This window comes from Oryctolagus cuniculus, chromosome X (assembly GCF_964237555.1).
Source record: "Oryctolagus cuniculus chromosome X, mOryCun1.1, whole genome shotgun sequence".
Lineage (NCBI taxonomy): Eukaryota > Metazoa > Chordata > Mammalia > Lagomorpha > Leporidae > Oryctolagus > Oryctolagus cuniculus.
In genome coordinates, this window is record NC_091453.1 from 34,663,351 (window position 1) to 34,680,342 (window position 16,992).

The 16,992-nt window shown below is 43.7% G+C and overlaps 1 protein-coding gene across 1 annotated transcript in view; it reads left to right on the top strand.

Annotated features, from left to right (window-relative positions):
- Window positions 1-233: 233 nt before the first annotated feature.
- The window catches only part of CLCN5 (chloride voltage-gated channel 5), a 176,531-nt gene continuing 159,772 nt past the window's right edge, over window positions 234-16,992 (top strand). The window contains exons 1-3 of the mRNA XM_008272337.4: window positions 234-493; window positions 1,125-1,240; window positions 2,477-2,632. Of these exons, the coding sequence (XP_008270559.1) occupies window positions 2,617-2,632 (16 nt within the window). The 5' untranslated portion in view covers window positions 234-493; window positions 1,125-1,240; window positions 2,477-2,616. The remainder of the gene's footprint in view (window positions 494-1,124; window positions 1,241-2,476; window positions 2,633-16,992) is intronic.

Sequence of the window (16,992 nt, forward strand, 5' to 3'; positions counted from 1 at the left end):
CAGGATAAATTGTTTAATTCTCAGGACAAAACGAAAAACAAGGCACCGGAAGCTGGAAACTGAAATGGAACGAGACACTGCTTTCTGAGACGTATCTGACACACCCAGCTCCGGCTCAGCAGCTACCCAGTCCTTATTAAATATGGCAGCGAGGCCGCTGCCCTACTGCGATTGCGCACGTCGAGACTCCTCCCGCACGGTTCCTCCTCTGCCGGCGTGCCCCCTCCCGGGCTGGGCCGAGGTGCCGGGTGCGCGCCCGCCGTGGCGCGCACGCGCAGACACGGGTTGGGCTGAGCTGATACTCGCGAGGCTCCTGTCACATGAGCCGCGCGCCCGCTCCACTCCCCCTCCTCCCCGGCTGGGTTGTGTGAATGAAGCTCTGCCGGCTACGTGGGGCGCTAGCTCAACTTGGTGTCCTGGACGCCAGAGCCAACCGAGCGCGCTGCCCACCGGCGGCGGACCCGGGCTCCGCAGTTCCTGACCCCGGCGACAGGTAAAAGCAAATGGGCTGTCCTTCCCCAACAGGTCCTTTGCGGGCCGCTGGCCCCCAGCCCGTCCCCAGAGCAGACCCCGAGCGCAGCGACGGTGGGGAAGCGCTCCCTTCGGGCTCGGCCCCCCCTCCCCGGGAGATGGGGGTTCCCCGAGCCCTGCCGCCGGCGCCCGGCACTCGGAGGAGGCACACAGGCTACTTCTAGCCAGTGCGGGGCGGCATCTCCCCAGGAGCCCAGCCCTGTTCTCCGAGAAGGGTCCCTGGGCTGCCCGAGCGAAGTTTCTTTGCGGAGCGGAGCGGCGCCAAGCCCGTCCCGCTTTTGAATCTGGGAGGTTAGCTGCTTGCATCCCCTTTCCAGGGACAGGCGTAGCTTGGCTTTTGCTGGGAAAGCTCAGTCGAGGCCCCATTCTTCTCCCTCCTGCCCTGGATTTGCTGCAGGTTTGCGTGGGTCTTTGCAAAGTCGAGTCCGAACTGTCGACCAAGTAGTTGTTGCGCGTTTTCTTTTTTGCCACTTGAACGCGCTTAGCTGGTTCTTTCCAGACGTTCAAGCCCTAGCGCTCGAGCGCCTTTACCCAACAGGGCAAGCTTTACTTTTACGCTGGTTGACGTGCCTTTACCTTTATTACCATTTCAGAATAAATCACTTGCTTGGCGTTCCAAGGAAAGGTGTATGTGTGGCTGTGTGATAACGCCAGTGGAAGGTGCCCCGAGGACGCACGGGAAATCCAGAAGTTGGAGCATTCAAAGCCAGTAAGAATCCACTTTGGGTATTCACTTTGTACATTTCTTAGAAACGACCCAGGTTTAACTGCAGAGATGTTAAATCTCGCCTTGTCTCTCGAGGCACAAATCAGTACGTTTTAACTTCACGCGAAATAGGAGAAGGGGGGGAAAAAAAGGCAAATCAAAACAGACTGTTCCAGATAACTAGCCCGAGCACTTTTTCCTGGCGATTTCATCCTAGGAGTTTGTGAGCTCCTGATTTTATTGGACTTCGCCAGCCTTTCCTTATGCAAAGCCCTGACCTTTCAATGTTAGCGTTGTGAGGACTGGTGTATACATTAACCCTTTTGTCCTTAAGAAAATAAAAAAGGACGGTAATCAAAGGAGGCCAATATGATTCTGAAGTTAATACCAACCTCAGAAGCTATGGAAATTGCAGTCTATTTTGATGTTCACCAAGGTAGAAAGGTGAGGACCTCTGATTGGCTTGTGTGCTAAGTAAGGAAGACCAATTCATTAAAGAACTTGTTGAAATGGACATAATCTTGTATATCAAAGCACTGGTCGAAACTAACTCCAGTAGTCACACCTCTCACTTTTTTCCTTTTATAACCTTTCAAATGCTATTGCACTAAGATTGGATTTGGAGTTTTACCAAGGTGAATTAATTTGGTTTCACTGAAATTGGTGTTCTATTCCTACAGTTTTCTTGTTCTTGGATTCATTCTCCCCCCATTATAAAAACAATGTATGCTCACTATAGGAACTTTGCAAAGTGGGGGAAAATATAATGAAATGGAGTGGAGGAACCACCACCCCAAAGGGCATTATCACTCAATTTTTTTATTATGCTTCCTTTCTTTATATTTATTTTGTTAACTTATATGAGATTTATTCTTAATGTAAAGTTAGGTATCTTGGGGGTGGGGTGGGGAGGGGATTGGATATTAATGCTGCTCTTCAATTTCCAAAGCGTGGAACTCGAGATAGAAAGGCACAACTTTCATCAAATCCAGCCTCTTGTCCTTTGAGATGCTGCACCCCATTTACCCAAGCACAGCCCTCAGTGGCAATATTCACTGACTCTAGATCTCTGATTCTTTCTGCCACCACGCCATGCTGCTTAGGGGGAAAGTTGACACTACTGTGTTTGCTGCTTATCTTCAGAAGAGAGATTCAGAGAGGGGTTGAGGGATCATTTTCAAGCATTTGAAATGTTTATTTTTCCTTTGGAGCTATTTATTTTTCTGTTTACGTTTTCAGGTTTGAGGCTTTAACATCTTGGAGAAAGTGGCCACACAGCTGTCTTTCCATCCACACCTCATTTGAGACTCCCTTCAAAACTGGGGGGCTCTGGCAAACTCTGAGCCTGAGGCCCCAGTGTGGGAGAAGATAGGATCAAGATGGCCATGTGGCAGGGTAAGAAATTAACACTTATTTCTCTAACTGGTTTTTCTTCCTACTCTATCCTCCACCCCCATCCGGTCCCCCAAGCCAGTGGCCAGCAGCCAGATGTTTCTTTAATTTAACCCTTTGTCTTTGCAAAGACAAAGCACCTTCGTTTTAAAGAAGCTGCTGTTAGCTAGAAATCCAAATTCTTTTCCAGTGGAGGTTAAGGGGAGAAGTAGGAAAATGTCCTGCCAGAGCATTCAAAGAACTCACTTCACTTAAACTTGTGCTTGTGGGAGTTGTATGTGAGGACGTGGATGATAGCTTTTCCTATTTGTGTTTTTCATTTGTTTCCTACAAATTTCTGTTGAAGGATTCTCAAAGGTGGTCAAGATAGATGCATAAAGGAAGCCTCTCTGGCTTCCTCTTCCCAATAAAAACTTTCTTGGGACTTAGTTTGAAGAAAATCATAGTTAATGTTACAGTGTTTGTATTTGATGATATAAGGAAAATGCCTATTTTAACCATAAAAGCTACCCCAAAGCAAAGCTTAATGGTATCTTGGCTAACGGATTGGATCTCTCATGAACCTGTAATTCCTACTACATACAAACATTATTTTCTTTTTGGTGGAATTGATGATTGTGTCCTTTGTATCAGAATGTCAGAGTATCAGAATCTCCAAGAATATATAGGATTTTTATTTTTGCCAGAAGAAAGTGTGGGTTTAACTCTAAGGATCATTTAAATGGAATAGAACAAAGTAACTTGACTATAAATATTCAACAGGTAGGTTTGTTGGTAGTCTAATGTATCTTTTAAACATGTTTACTTATGTTGCTTATGGTTTAAATACATACTTGCACACAAACATAACAGATCGTTTGACTGTTTAAGAATTGTCAATTGAAAGATACTCGCAGAAATGGGATTTGGCCTATATGCCCACTTTCATGCACACAATGGGCATTTATCAAGAGCAGTTTTTATATTTTCACTTAAATCCCGCACATTCTTTCTCACTCAGCAAACAGAATACCAAGAGGAATTAAGAAGCAGGACCCTGGAAGGTTCCTTATCATTTGGCAAAAACAGATACCTAAACCGACAATTGTATCATGTTGAATAAGTGTTACAATAGGGAGAGGCACAAAATGTAGTGGAAGCCCAGAGAAAAAAGCATGATGAACTTCGAGTTTTGAGCTGGTCTAACAACATGAGCAGGACTTTGCCAGATGGGCAAGTGAGAGAACTGCATTCTGGGCAAACGGAGCAGCAGTGTTTGGGGACTTGCACGTTGCTTTGTTTGCCTAGTGCAAGATGTATAGGGGCACGACCTCAGATGAAGCAGGGAAGGTAGTCGGAGGCCAGATCATAAAAAGAACCTTGTATGTAGTAGGAAGGATTTTACACTTTATCCTGGGGACAGATTCTAAACCGGGAAGTAACATAATCAGATTTTGTTCTAGAAAGATTACTTTGGCAGCAGTGCCGAGGTGGGGTTGGAGCTGAAGACAGTGAAAGGCAAGAGCTGGTTGGAAGGTTTCTGGAATAGTGGTTTAGACAAGAGATGGCGAGGGTCTGAGCAGAAGCATAGGATGAATTCTAGGATGTTCTGTGGTAGGATGTGGTAAGAAGCCAGCCCTACTTATAGCCAGTTTGGGTGGTAAGGGCCAGTGGTGTCATTCTCTGAGATGAGGAATATGAGAGGCGGCCCAAGGGCATGGGGATGGTAGAAGTTCGTGTAGAGCTTGGTTTGACCGGTTTGGGTTGAGACACCTCTGGGCTGCCAGCTGGATGTTTCAGAGACAGTTTTGAAAGTGTGGAACTGGAGTATGTGCAGGTGGGGAGCTCAAGTTTTGTTCCTAATGATGCATAAAGGACTTGTGCTTTTTTTTTTCTCTATAGTTAGTGGAAATGTCACAGTTAATGATTTATTTTATAATAAAACATTTTAATGTTTAACAATTCTTAATAAAATGTCATATTTTCTTAATAAGTAATATATTTTGTAAGCTCAGGCTCTGAAATCTGATCTGCCTAAAATTACATTGGCGTGAAACCTTATTTTTTTTCTAGCATTTAGTGAAGAAGGGAATATTCCACATAAGGAAACCCTTTGGATAGCTGTAGCTTATTTATCCCTGATATGGGGCAACCTCTGAGGGGCCAAGCATTGTACAATGATGTCTGGAAAGCAGTATGGCATAATAGTTAAATGTGGGGGGAGTCTTGATTTAACTCCATTGCTTCTGTCACTTCGTAGCTGTGAGGCCTGAAGGCAAGTCGCTTAACCTCTCTGTGTCCCATTTTTCCTCCTTTGTAAAAACCCTAGAACTCATAGGGTTGTTGTAAAGATTGATGATATATGCAAAGGACTTGGAGCAAAGTAAGTGCCATATAAAGGTGTGCCTTTGTGTAGTAGTAAGATATTTAGAGTATTGTTAGCAGGAAATAAATTTAACTTAGTCAAATTTAACAATATCTGTTTACTGCTACGGCTGTCACAGTTAATTTTCCCGTTGCCTGGAGTAGGACTGGGACCTTATTCTGTGGAGGTAGTTTCAGATTTTCCTTGGAAGCCCTGCTCTCTTTTAGTATATTTGGGTCTTCAAATAGAGGTTTTGACCTGAAGAGATCCTTGGAAAGCATCTAGCCCGATCCCTAGAGACTGAGTGACATGCCCAAGATCAAGCAGGTGGTGGTTGAACCTGGTGACAGAACTGAAACCTAGGTCTCCTGATTCTTTGTCCCAGTGTTCTTTCCATGGGCTCCTGGCAGAGGGAATTCATGGATCTGGCCTCAGCTCCAGGAAGCTTTCTGAGTCAGCCTCTGGAGCGAATTGAGGAACTCTTAGAGGAATTCCAGTTTCTTTCATTTTCTTGGCTCTTTGCTGTCGAGTTCTGCCATGAATTTAATCAGAATCCTCATACCTCTTAAATACGGCCAACATTACTATTTTGACTTCACTTTCTGGCCACTTTAAACAGAATGTACTGGGCATGATTTAATATTTTTGATAACTCAGGGTCAGCATTAATAACATCAGTTGTATTGGTCCAACAGCCAAGAAAATATTGAAGAGAAGCCAGTTTGAAGTTGGAGATTTGTGTTGTTGTGTATTATTTATTATTCAATTACCATTTATTGAACCCTAGGTACAGTAGAGATGGAAATGGTTAGGGAAAACAGGTGTGTTCTGTGCTTTCATGGAGTTTACTAACTAGGATAAAAGTAGCATTTCAAATTAATGAAATAATTTCTTGAACAAAAATACTGAAGTAATTTGCAAAAATGATGCCCACATCAATTTAGAAGGACTAAAGTAGTGTTTCTCAGTAAAGAAGGAGAACATTAGAATTACCTGTGGTTTTTAAAAAATTATACTTCTGGGGCCAGCATCTTGGCGCAGCAGGTTAAGCTGCTGCCTGCAATGCTGGCATCTTTATGTGTGTTGGTTTGTGTCCTGGTTGCTCTACTTCCAATCCAACTCCCTGCTAATGTGCATGGGGAGGCAACAGAAGATGACTCAAGTTCTTGGGTCCCTGCCATGCATGTGGGAGACCCAGCTGGAGCTCCTGACTGCTGGCTTTGGCCTGGCCCAACCCGGGCTCTGCCACCTATATGGGAGACCTGGATTGAATTCCAGGCTTGTAACTTTGAACTGGCCCAGCCCTGGCTGTTGGGGACATATGAGAGTGAACCAGTGGATGCGAGCTCTCTGTTTCTGAGTCTCTGCTCTTAAAATAAATGAATAAAAATTTAAAAGGAAAAGATGTAAGCATTTAAAGAAGCTTTGTAGGCAATTCTGACGTGTAATTCTGCGGAATTAAAGAACTAAAATTTTAAAAGAAAGAGAAGGAAATGATAAAGGGACTCAAAAAATATAGGAGACTATTTATATAATCTTGGGTTAGGGAAGGTATTTGTATGCATAATACCAAAGGTAGAATAATAAAGAACAAGATTAATAGCACCATTTATGTGAAAATAAAAATTTTAGCAAAATCATAAAGTTAATGAAAAAACTAGAGACATTTGGCACAAGACTCATCCTTAACACATAAAGACTTACAGAGCAATAAGAAAAGTACAATTATTTTACTAGAAAAAGGTACAATGAATGGGAAATGCACAAAGGAAGATATGTAACAGGAGAAATCCAGATGCCAGCAAACATGAGAAAACATGCTATCTCAGTAGTACAGAAAGAGAAGTTAGAATGGTGTGCCATATTCTCCAATATAAATTGCAAAGATTAAAAGGGAATGACAGAAATCAGTGTTGGCAAGAACACCAGGAAGCAGGTGTTCCCTGATACCTCTGGTGGGAATGCAATTTGGCAATATTCATCAAAAGCTTCAAAAATGTGTTTACCTTTGGATCCAGCAATTCATTTTCTTAAAAAAGATTTATTTATTTGTTTCTTTTTAAGATTTATGTACTTATTTGAGAGCCAGAGTTACAGGCAGAGAGAGGAAGAGACAGAGAGAGAGGTCTTCCATCTACTGGTTCACTATCCAAATGGCTGTAACAGCTGGAGTGGGACTGGTCTGAACCAGGAGCCAGGAGCCAGGATCTTCTTCCCACGTGGGCCTCCAACATGGGTGCAGGGGCCCAAGGACTTGGTCCATCTTTTGCTGCTTTCCCAGATGCAGAGAGCTGGATAGGAAGTGGAGAGCTAGAATATGAACTAGTACCCCTATGGGATGCCAGCGCTGCAGGTGGTGATTTTACCTGCCACACCATAATACTGACCCCATGAACTCATTTCTATGTTAATAAATAGAATGCTACATTGTCACATTGAATAACTACAGTATTCCTTTGGATAGATGCATCCTAATGCAAGTGTTAGCCAATTTTTCCCATTATAGAAAATGCTACAACTAATATCCTTATTGCTACATCTTTCTACATATCTTTAAATATTTCTTTATGATAGATCTCAAGAAAGTGAATTGCTGGGGCTGGCATTGTGGCATAGTGAGTAAAGCCATCACTTGCAACGCCAGCATTCCGTGTGAGTGCTAGTTCAAGTCCTGGCTGTTCTACTTCCTATCCAGCCCTCTGCTAATGTACATGGGAAAGCAGTAGAAGATGGCCCGAGTGCTTGGGCTCTTGCACCCACGTGGGAGGCCTAGATGAAGCTCCTGGCTCCTGGCATTGGCCTGGCCCAGCCTTGTTGTTGTCACTATTTGAGGAGTGAGCCAGAGGATGGAAGGTTTCTCTCTGTCTCCCCGCCCCCCCCCCCCCCGTAAATACAGTGCTTTAAAAAAATTTTTTTTCATGATATAATGTTAAATTGAGGAAAAAGCAGATTCCAAATTATTGAGTTAATAGGATGGGTTGTTGGGTTAGATCTGAATTCAAATGCCAGCTAGATCTTTACATTTAAAAAAATTGCCTATTTTATTTATTTGAAAGGCATAGAGACAGAGGGAAAGAAAGACAGAGAGAGAAATCTTTTACTTACTGGTTCACTCACAACAGCCGGGGTGGGGCCAGGCTGAAGCTGGGAACTGGGAACTCAATCCGGTCTCCCACATGGGTGGCAGGGACCCAAGTACTTGAGCCACTACCAGCTGCCTCCCAGGGTGTGCATTAGCAGGAGACTGGAAACAGAAGTGGAGCTGGGAGTCAAACCCAGGCACTCTGATATGGGATGCAGTGTCTTAACCACTGTGCCAAATGTCTGACTCCCATCCCTCCCTTGCTCCATCTTAATTTATCGGCTGTACGATATTGGGTACGTTGCTTGCCTTAATGTTCCCAAATTTCCAAACGGGTAAAATAGGGATAAAATAGTAGCAAACCTATTAGTCCCCAATTTGTGTGTCCATTAAGATCACCTAGGGATCTTTTAAAACTCCCCAAGCTTAGGACTTACCCAGTGCAATTGAGTCTGAGTCTCTGGCGATGGGATGCCGATATCAGAATTTGTGAAGCTCCCCTGCCGATTACAATGTGTAGGCAAGTTTGGGAACCACTGAGTAGTGGTTGAGGGGATTAAATGAGAAAAGCACACTGCCTAGAATGTGGTAAGTATTCAATACATGGTAACTGCTGTTATTTTGGTATTTAAAAATGATTCATAATATGTTCCTATTTTAACATGCATGTTTGTGTTTATGTATGTATAATATAAAGGAAAGTCTTATGACATACACAAAAGTTTTTTGAAAAGAATATTATACTTGGCTTTCTTTTCACTTATTTGCATTTTTCCATTTTGCTGTAAATAACCTGGATTACTTGTTAATTTATGAATGCAATATCAAATCTATGTAAATAGCTTTCTATACTAAGGTATTTGTTATAAACTGATGATATAGTTTCCATACTAGGGGTATACTTCTAGGAATACAAGTAAATTATGGCAGGTCTGCAAATTATAATATCTGTCCATTAAAGATCCAAACTAGTACTATAGAAAATTTTCATGTTATCAAGCAAAAGTATGGGATTACCCTAGCTCTTTTTATTTCAAGTGTGAGCTTATGTATCTCTGTGTTTACATGTCACATATACACTTATGAATGTGAAGATACATCCAGAATGCAAGAAAATGATCCAATTTTAAAATTTTTAACTTGTAAAAAGATTTATTTGTTTATTTGAAAGGCAGTTTACAAAGAGAGAGAGGAAAGAGAGAGAGAGAGAGAGAGAGAGAGAGAGAGAGAGAGAGAGACTTCCATCTGCTGGTTCACACCTCTGGAACAGCCAGAGTTTGGTCGATCTGAAGCCAAAGAGCCAGGAGCTTCTTCTGGGTCTCCTGTGCAGGTACAGGGGCCCAAGCACTTGGGCTGTCTGTCTTCCACTGTTTCCCAGGCATAGCTGAATCAGAAGTGGAACAGCCAGGACTCAAACCCATGCCCATAGAAGATGCTGATGCTTCAGGCAGTGGCTTTACTCACTGCACCACAGCACAGACCCTCCAAAAAAAGTTTTACTGGCCGGCGCCATGGCTCACTAGGCTAATCCTCCACCTGAGGTGCCGGAACCCCGGGTTCTAGTCCCGGTCGGGGCGCCGGATTCTGTCCCGGTTGCTCTTCTTCCAGTCCAGCTCTCTGCTGTGGCCCGGGAGGGCAGTGGAGGATGGCCCAAGTGCTTGGGCCCTGCACCCATGGGAGACCAGGAGGAAGCACTTGGTTCCTGGCTTCGGATCAGCGCAGCACGCTGGCTGTAGCGGCCACTTGGGGGATGAACCAACGGAAAAAGGAAGATCTTTCTCTCTCTCTCTCTCTCTCTCTCTCTCTCTCTCTCTCTCTCACTGTCTAACTGCCTGTCAAAAAAAAAGCTTTATTTATTTATTTGAAAGTCAGGGTTACAGAGAGAGAGAGAGAGAGAGACAGACAGACAGACAGGCGCACACACACACACACACACAATGCTTCACTCCCCAGATGGCTGCAACAGACTGGGCCCGGCCGAAGCTAAGAGCTTCATCCAGGTCTTCCATGTGGGTGACAGGGGCCCAAGTAGTTTGGCCATCTTTCGTTGCTTTTCTCAGGCCATTAGCAGGGAGCTGGATGGGAAATGGAGGAGCAGGGACATGAACCTGTGCCATAGGGGATGCCAGCACTGCAGGTGGCAGCTTTAGATGATAGAGCACAATGCTGGCCCTCAAAAGTTTTTGAAATGACAATTTTCAGATGGTAAGATATACTTGCTTTTTTTCTCTTTTTATTTTTATTATTTTATTTTTTAAGATTTATTTATTTACTTGAAAGTCAGAGTTGCACACAGAGAGAAGGCGAGGCAGAGAGGGAGGGAGGGAGAGGTCTTCCATCCGCTGGTTCACTCCCCAGTTGGCTGCAACAGCCAGAGCTGTGCCGATCTGAAGCCAGGAGCCAGGAGTTTCTTCTGGGTCTTCCCATGCGGGTGCAGGGGCCCAAGGACTTGGGCCATCTTCTATTGCTTTCCCAGGCCATCCCAGAGAGCTGGATTAGAAGCAGAGCAGCCGGGACACAAACCGGCATCCATATGGGATGCCAGCACTGTAGCCAGTGGCTCTACCTGTTACGCCACAGCACCAGACCCCTTTTTTCCTCTTTTAAAAAAATTTTTTTTTCGCATTTAGTGCAATGAATATATGTTACTTTTATAACCAGAAAACAAGCCATTTGAACATGAGTTACACAATAGTGCAATACAAAGAGTATCTCCAACTACTTCAGCTGCTCTATGTCCCTTTTTACCACTGAATTAAAAAAATATCACAGGGGGGGCAAGTGCCATGGTGCAGTAGGTTAATCCTCTCCGCCCGCAGTGCCACCATCCCATGTGGGCGCTAGTTCTAGTCCTGAATGCTCCACTTGCAATCCAGCTCTCTGCTGTGGCCTGGGAAAGCAGTAGAAGATGGCCCAAGTGCTTGGGCCCCTGCAGCTGCATGGGAGACCTGGAAGAAGCTCCTGGCTTCGGATCGGTGCAGCTCTGACTGTTGCAGCCATTTGGGGAGTGAACCAATGGATGGAAGACCTTTCTCTCTGTCTCTCTGTCTCACTGTCTGTAACTCTACCTCTCAAATAAAAATAAATGAAATCTTAAAAAAAGATATCACAGGGGCCAGCACTATGGCATAGCAGGTAAAGCCTCCGCCTGCAGTGCTGGCATCCCATATGGGCGCTGGTTCGAGACCTGGCTGCTTCACTTCCAACTCAGCTCTCTGCTGTGGCCTGGGAAAGCAGTGGAAGATGGCCCAAGTCCTTGGGCCCCTGCACCCACGTGGAAGACCAGGAGGAAGCTCCTGTCTCCTGGCTTTGGACCGGCACAGCTCTAGCCATTGTGGCCATCTGGAAAGTGAGCCAGAGGACGGAAGGCCTCTCTCTCTCTCTCTCTCTCTCTCTCTCTGTCTGCCTCTGCCTCTGCCTCTGCCTCTCTGTAACTCTTCCTTTCAAATAAATAAATAAATATTTTAAAAAATCCAGTACCTGGGTGTGATGCCTATCTCTGGCTCCTCCCTCCAGCATCTTACTAATGTAGACCTGGAGACTGAACCAGTAGGTGGGAGCAATGTTTCTTTCTCTTTCTCAAGTGAATTTAAAAAAAAATTAAAAACTGATATTTAAAAATAAATGAAAACCAATCAACAAAAGAAACCCAGCCTCTGAAAGTTTGGGTTGAGAAGGTTCTTTGCTATTCATATTTCCTCCAGAACTTGTAATTTTTGCCTGTCTTTCCTGTTGATCCCAAACAGGTGTCCTGGAATTGAAAGTGGGGACAAGGAGATTGTGCAAAAAATGGGAAAATACACTGCATCATAGAGGTTATACACTGTATCATAGAGGTTATATAATAAGATGAGATGAGTTATGTCAGGGTACATGTGACAATAAGGCAGATGAAAATTGGTAATAAAATATAGAGTTGCAATGTGAAACTGGCCTGCTGGCTTCACATCCCAAGGAAATGTAGATTTTTTTAAAAAGCGTATCACCATGTTTTTATAAACACTCCAGTAGATAATTGAACCACAACCACTTTAAAAAAAAAAACCCATATGGGTCCGACTGCTGACCCAAACGTTGGTACCTGTATGACTCTCAGAGGAAAGTAGGAAGAGTAAAGAAGCAGAACTGTGGAATTGGAAGGCTCTTGTGTCAAGTAAAATAAGCCAAACATGGAAAGATACCTCATGTTCTCCCTCATGGGTAGCAGCTTAAAGAAAGTAACAAAACTCAATCTGAACACAGAATGCTGATGATACTAGAGGTTGAGTGGGGTTTGGGGTTGGATAGAGAGAGCCTGGATAACAGAAACCGAAACAGAGTTACATAGAAGGAATAAGTTGTTACTGTTACACAGCATGGGGGGAGACTACAAGTTTGCAATAACCTAGTGTACTTTGCATGAGCAAATAGAAGAAGGAAGCTCTAAATCTGCAATGATAAAGTAAGAATCAAAGAAGAAGAAATGTTGATTGCCCTGTTTTGATCAGTATACACTGTATACATATGTTGAAATGTTGCACTGTAGCCCATACATATGTATAGTCACTGCTAATACCTAAGGAAGCACAGCCATTCACCTTTTCTGAGTCAGGCAGTGCCTCCCCTATGGCAAGTACTCAAGAATGAGTTCTGTGTTAAATAAATGCATAAGTGAACTTTTTAAAAAAAATTAAGAAGAAAAGAAATGAGTTCATTGTGTTTCTTCATCTATTGCCTTTCCACAACTACTTTGGAGGGTGTGGGAATAGGTGGGAGATGGATTCTGATGGAAAACATTAAGTAGGGGATAAATAAAAGCAGTAGTTTAGAAAGTCTCTAAGAGGCAACAGTTCTTTCCCAAGCACACGACTGTGGGAGATGCACAGTGTTTGGAATTTGATGCATCTGGATCCGAACCCAGCTCTGCCATTTGGCAGGAAATTTACCTAACTCCAAAAGCATCAATTGTGTCATCCAGAGCCAAGTGTAAATGTGGTCTCTAGAGACTGACAAGCTGGGTCTGTGTCTTGGCTCCGTCACTACTGGCCATGTGACCGTGGGCAACTTACTTAATCTCTTTTGTACCTCACCCTCTTCACCTGTGAAATGAGGTTAGTAATAATCTGGAGGAGGTGACAAGTTACTACACATATATGTAGCCCTTTGAACACAGCCTGGCACTTGTGAAGCACTGGCAAATGCTGGCCCTTCCTATTATAATATGCAAACAGATGTGCAAATATTTACCTCACAGGCTTTTAAATGAGAAGAAGATAGTCATGAAAATGCCTGGCTCACTGTTGCTGCTCTGACTGTATTTTTATTGGGGCATAAAACAACAAAAAATGAACTATGCTATGAAAGAGTTGACTTTAAACTGGCGAGAAAGTGATCTGTTGAAATCTGTAAGCTTGCAAAGAAGAAACTGAGGTATAGTGAGACGTCTTCTGGGCCACCCAGCTGTCACATGGTACCGAGTGCCAGAACTAGAGCCCAGTGCTCCTGACAATCAGTGTAGCCTAGCCTGTTCTTTTGCTGTCATTCTGTCTCCCTCTTTAACCCTACTGTATTGCATTGCCTCTCCAAGGCTTGGGTATTTTATAATTTTCCGCTAAATACTGATCTTTGCCTACTCTGCTTTATTGCTACTGTGAAAAGTTCAGCTTCTTTTTTTTTTTCTCAAAGAACTGTTCTTTCGTTGGGACTTCTGGGATTATTATTTTTACTTCTTGTCACTTTGTTAGCATTTTTGAAATAAATCCTAGGTTCTTATGTCTTAACCAGAATTATGATTCAGAGCTTCCTGTTTCATGTAAAACTTCTGTGTGGCAGTGGTGGAGGGAGGCGGGACTAAAACATTTCACTGTTGGTGGCAACAAATGTCAGATTCTTTTTCTAATTCTTCCTACCTTCTGTTACACCCTTGGTCTAATCTGTTGTCAGACCAAAGGAGCTGCTGAGGACTTAATAGTATGAGCTAACTACCTTAGTAATGTCACGTTTTGATGCTTTTCAATCCTATACCATTCTGGAATTAGGTGATATTTTCTTGTATTTATTTAGGATTTCTTCTTGCCCAACTACTTATATGGGGAGCATACAGAAACACAGAAATTACAACTTAGAGCAATGTGAAATAAATCCAGGACAGAGATGAAATAGATATTATCAGATGTTATGGATGGAGTATGACTTGGCTCCTCAGACTTCTGCATATGTTTAAACTCTGGTCTTAATGTTGAGAGCTGATGGATTAGGTTTAGAGACTTGATCTAATGAAGATGGCCTGATAGGTGGGTTTAGTGGGAGGTCTTTAGGTTATTGTGGGCCTGCCCTCAGAAGTGAGTTCTGATGAGAAGGTTGGTTATTTAGGCCAAGTTCAGTCTCACTTCTCTCTGCTTCCTGGCTTACCACGTGATTGTTTCTCCATACCCACTCCACCATGGCCAGCCTCCACCAGATGCCAGACTGATGGGGCTACCTGAATCTGAACCGTGAACCTCCAAACTACAAGCCAAGATAAACCTTTTCCCTCCTAAGAATCTCCTCTTGGGAATCTTACTTAGTTAAAGTAACAAAAAGCTGACTAATATTCCAGGCATGTGAGATACTTTGAGCACTGACTTTTTCTTTTCTTCTGCCTACTGCCACTCCCCAAGATAAGCACACCACATTGCATCATGAACATCTTCTGGCCAAAGGAGTGTTGAGAAGTAGAGAATCTCTTGGTGCCATCTATACCAACTCTTCTGGTTCTTCCATCACTCTCCTTTTTATATGGCATGACCGATGACTGCCTGTAACTCAGCACTGAATATTCCCAGATTGAAATCATGATCTTTCTGATTTAGTTTGAGACTGGTGAGTGGCAGGTGGGCAGGGGAGTCTCTGCCATTGAAATTCCCAACTCTGCCAAAGATGTATTTTCCTTGGGTTCTGTGGCCTGATGACAAATGATAACACAGAGCTTCTTCATCTTACATTTCATTGTATTAACTAAGTGTATTGACATGTATGTAGATATGAAAGCCCCAGTTCTGAAAGGCACCATACATTCCCTGCTGTCTACTACCTGCCAGCTTGCCCTTGGTGGCCCAGATCATTTTAGTAGGTGACATCCTTGGGAAATACCTATGAGGGGCCTTCAAAACATTTGTGGAAAATGGAATTAAGAGGTAATTTTATTTTGGTGCAAAAATGTTGAAATACATGCATACTTTTTTCATAATATGCATTTTCTGTGAACTGTTTGGAGACCCCTTGTATCAAAATAAGCTTGCATTTTAATTCCATTTCCCCACACACTTTTGGAAATGCTTTTGTACTTGCCTTTTTTAAAAAAAGATTTATTTATTTGAAAGTGGAGTTACAGAGAGGGAGAGGGAAGAGGGGGAGGAGGGGAGAGAGAGAGAGAAAGAATCTTCCATCTCCTGGTTCACTCCCCAGATGACCATGATGGCCAGGCCAAAGCCTGGAGCTGATAGCTTCTTTCAGGTCTTCCACGTGGGTGTAGGGTCCCAAATAATTGGGCTATACTCTGCTGCTTTCCTAGGAACATTAGCAGGGAGCTGGATCTGAAGTGGAGCAGCCAGGGCATGAACCAGTGTCCATATGGGATTCTGGCATTGCAGGTGGAGGCTTAATCCACTATGCCACAATGCTGGCCCCTTGTATTTACTTTTCAGCCATCAGCTTTTCCTAAAATCACCCCTTCCCTCTGGTAAAATCCTTTCTGTTTCCTCCTCTGTTTTATAGCCCTGAAGGGCATTGGCTAAATTTGTACAGTGCTGTTGTTCTCACAGCTTCTGTACACCAGGCACTGTGTTGGTGGGTGCTGGGGTTAGAGCAGCAAACACAAAGTTGTGATCCCTGCACTCCTAAGCTCTGCAGCCTTGTGAGGGTGTTGGAGCACAAACAGATACAGCCATATTTCCTTATAAATTGTTGGGAGTGCTTGGATAGTGAAGTCCTGTGAAAAAGAATAATAGATGAGGCATAACATATAGGGGCAAGACGGATCTGGGTAGAAGTGACATGTTTATCTGAGACTTGAAAAATGGCTAGGTGTTAACCAGGCAGAGTTGGGGTAAGGGTATCTCAGGTGGAGGAAATGAAGTGGAAACCCTGAGCTGGAAAGAAGTTGGGTTCTTTCCTAGCGTGGTCCCTTGTGACTGGACCGTAGTGAATGAGGTATAAATGGGCACAGGATGAAACAGGAAGAATGGGCTAGGGGCAGGTCACACAGGGCCTTGTAGGCCATGTCACCAAGTGTCCTAACTTGGTAATGTGGAAGCCTTGCAGATAGGTTGGGCAGGGCAGGGTGGCCAGCAAATGAGCAGGGAGTGTCTCATTCATCTTCACATACCAGGGACCTGGCAGACAGTGCCCATTGAGTAGTATGTGCTCGTTGGATCTTTGTTTAATAAGTAGTGACTGCCTTTCCTTACTACCTGAGGAAATGAGATGAGCTATGCTAAGGGACTCTGCAGAATATAAAACATTGGGGCTGGTACTGTGGCACAGTGGGTTAAGCCACCATCTGCAGTGCTGGCATCCCATATGGACACTGGTTCAAGTCATAGCTGCTCCACTTCTGATCTAGCTCCCTGCTAGTGCACCTGGGAAAAGCAGTGGAGGACGTCCCAAGTGCTTGGGCCCCTGCACCCATGTGGGAGACCGGAAGTAGCTTCTGGCTTCAGCCTGTCCACAGAGTTGCATAGATTTGGGGAGTGAACTTGTGAATGGAAGATCTTTGTCTCTCCCTCTCTGGCTGTAACTCTGCCTTTCAAAATAGATCTTAAAAATAAAACATCTTAGACAAATATTATTCTAGAAGTGATTCATTAGATGCTATGCAGTGATGCTTATAGATGTTCAATGTCACTAGGAAACCCACCCCCACCCCTGCTAATTCTCCATTAAACAAGCTCAGTATCTCCATTAGATCATCCTATGACA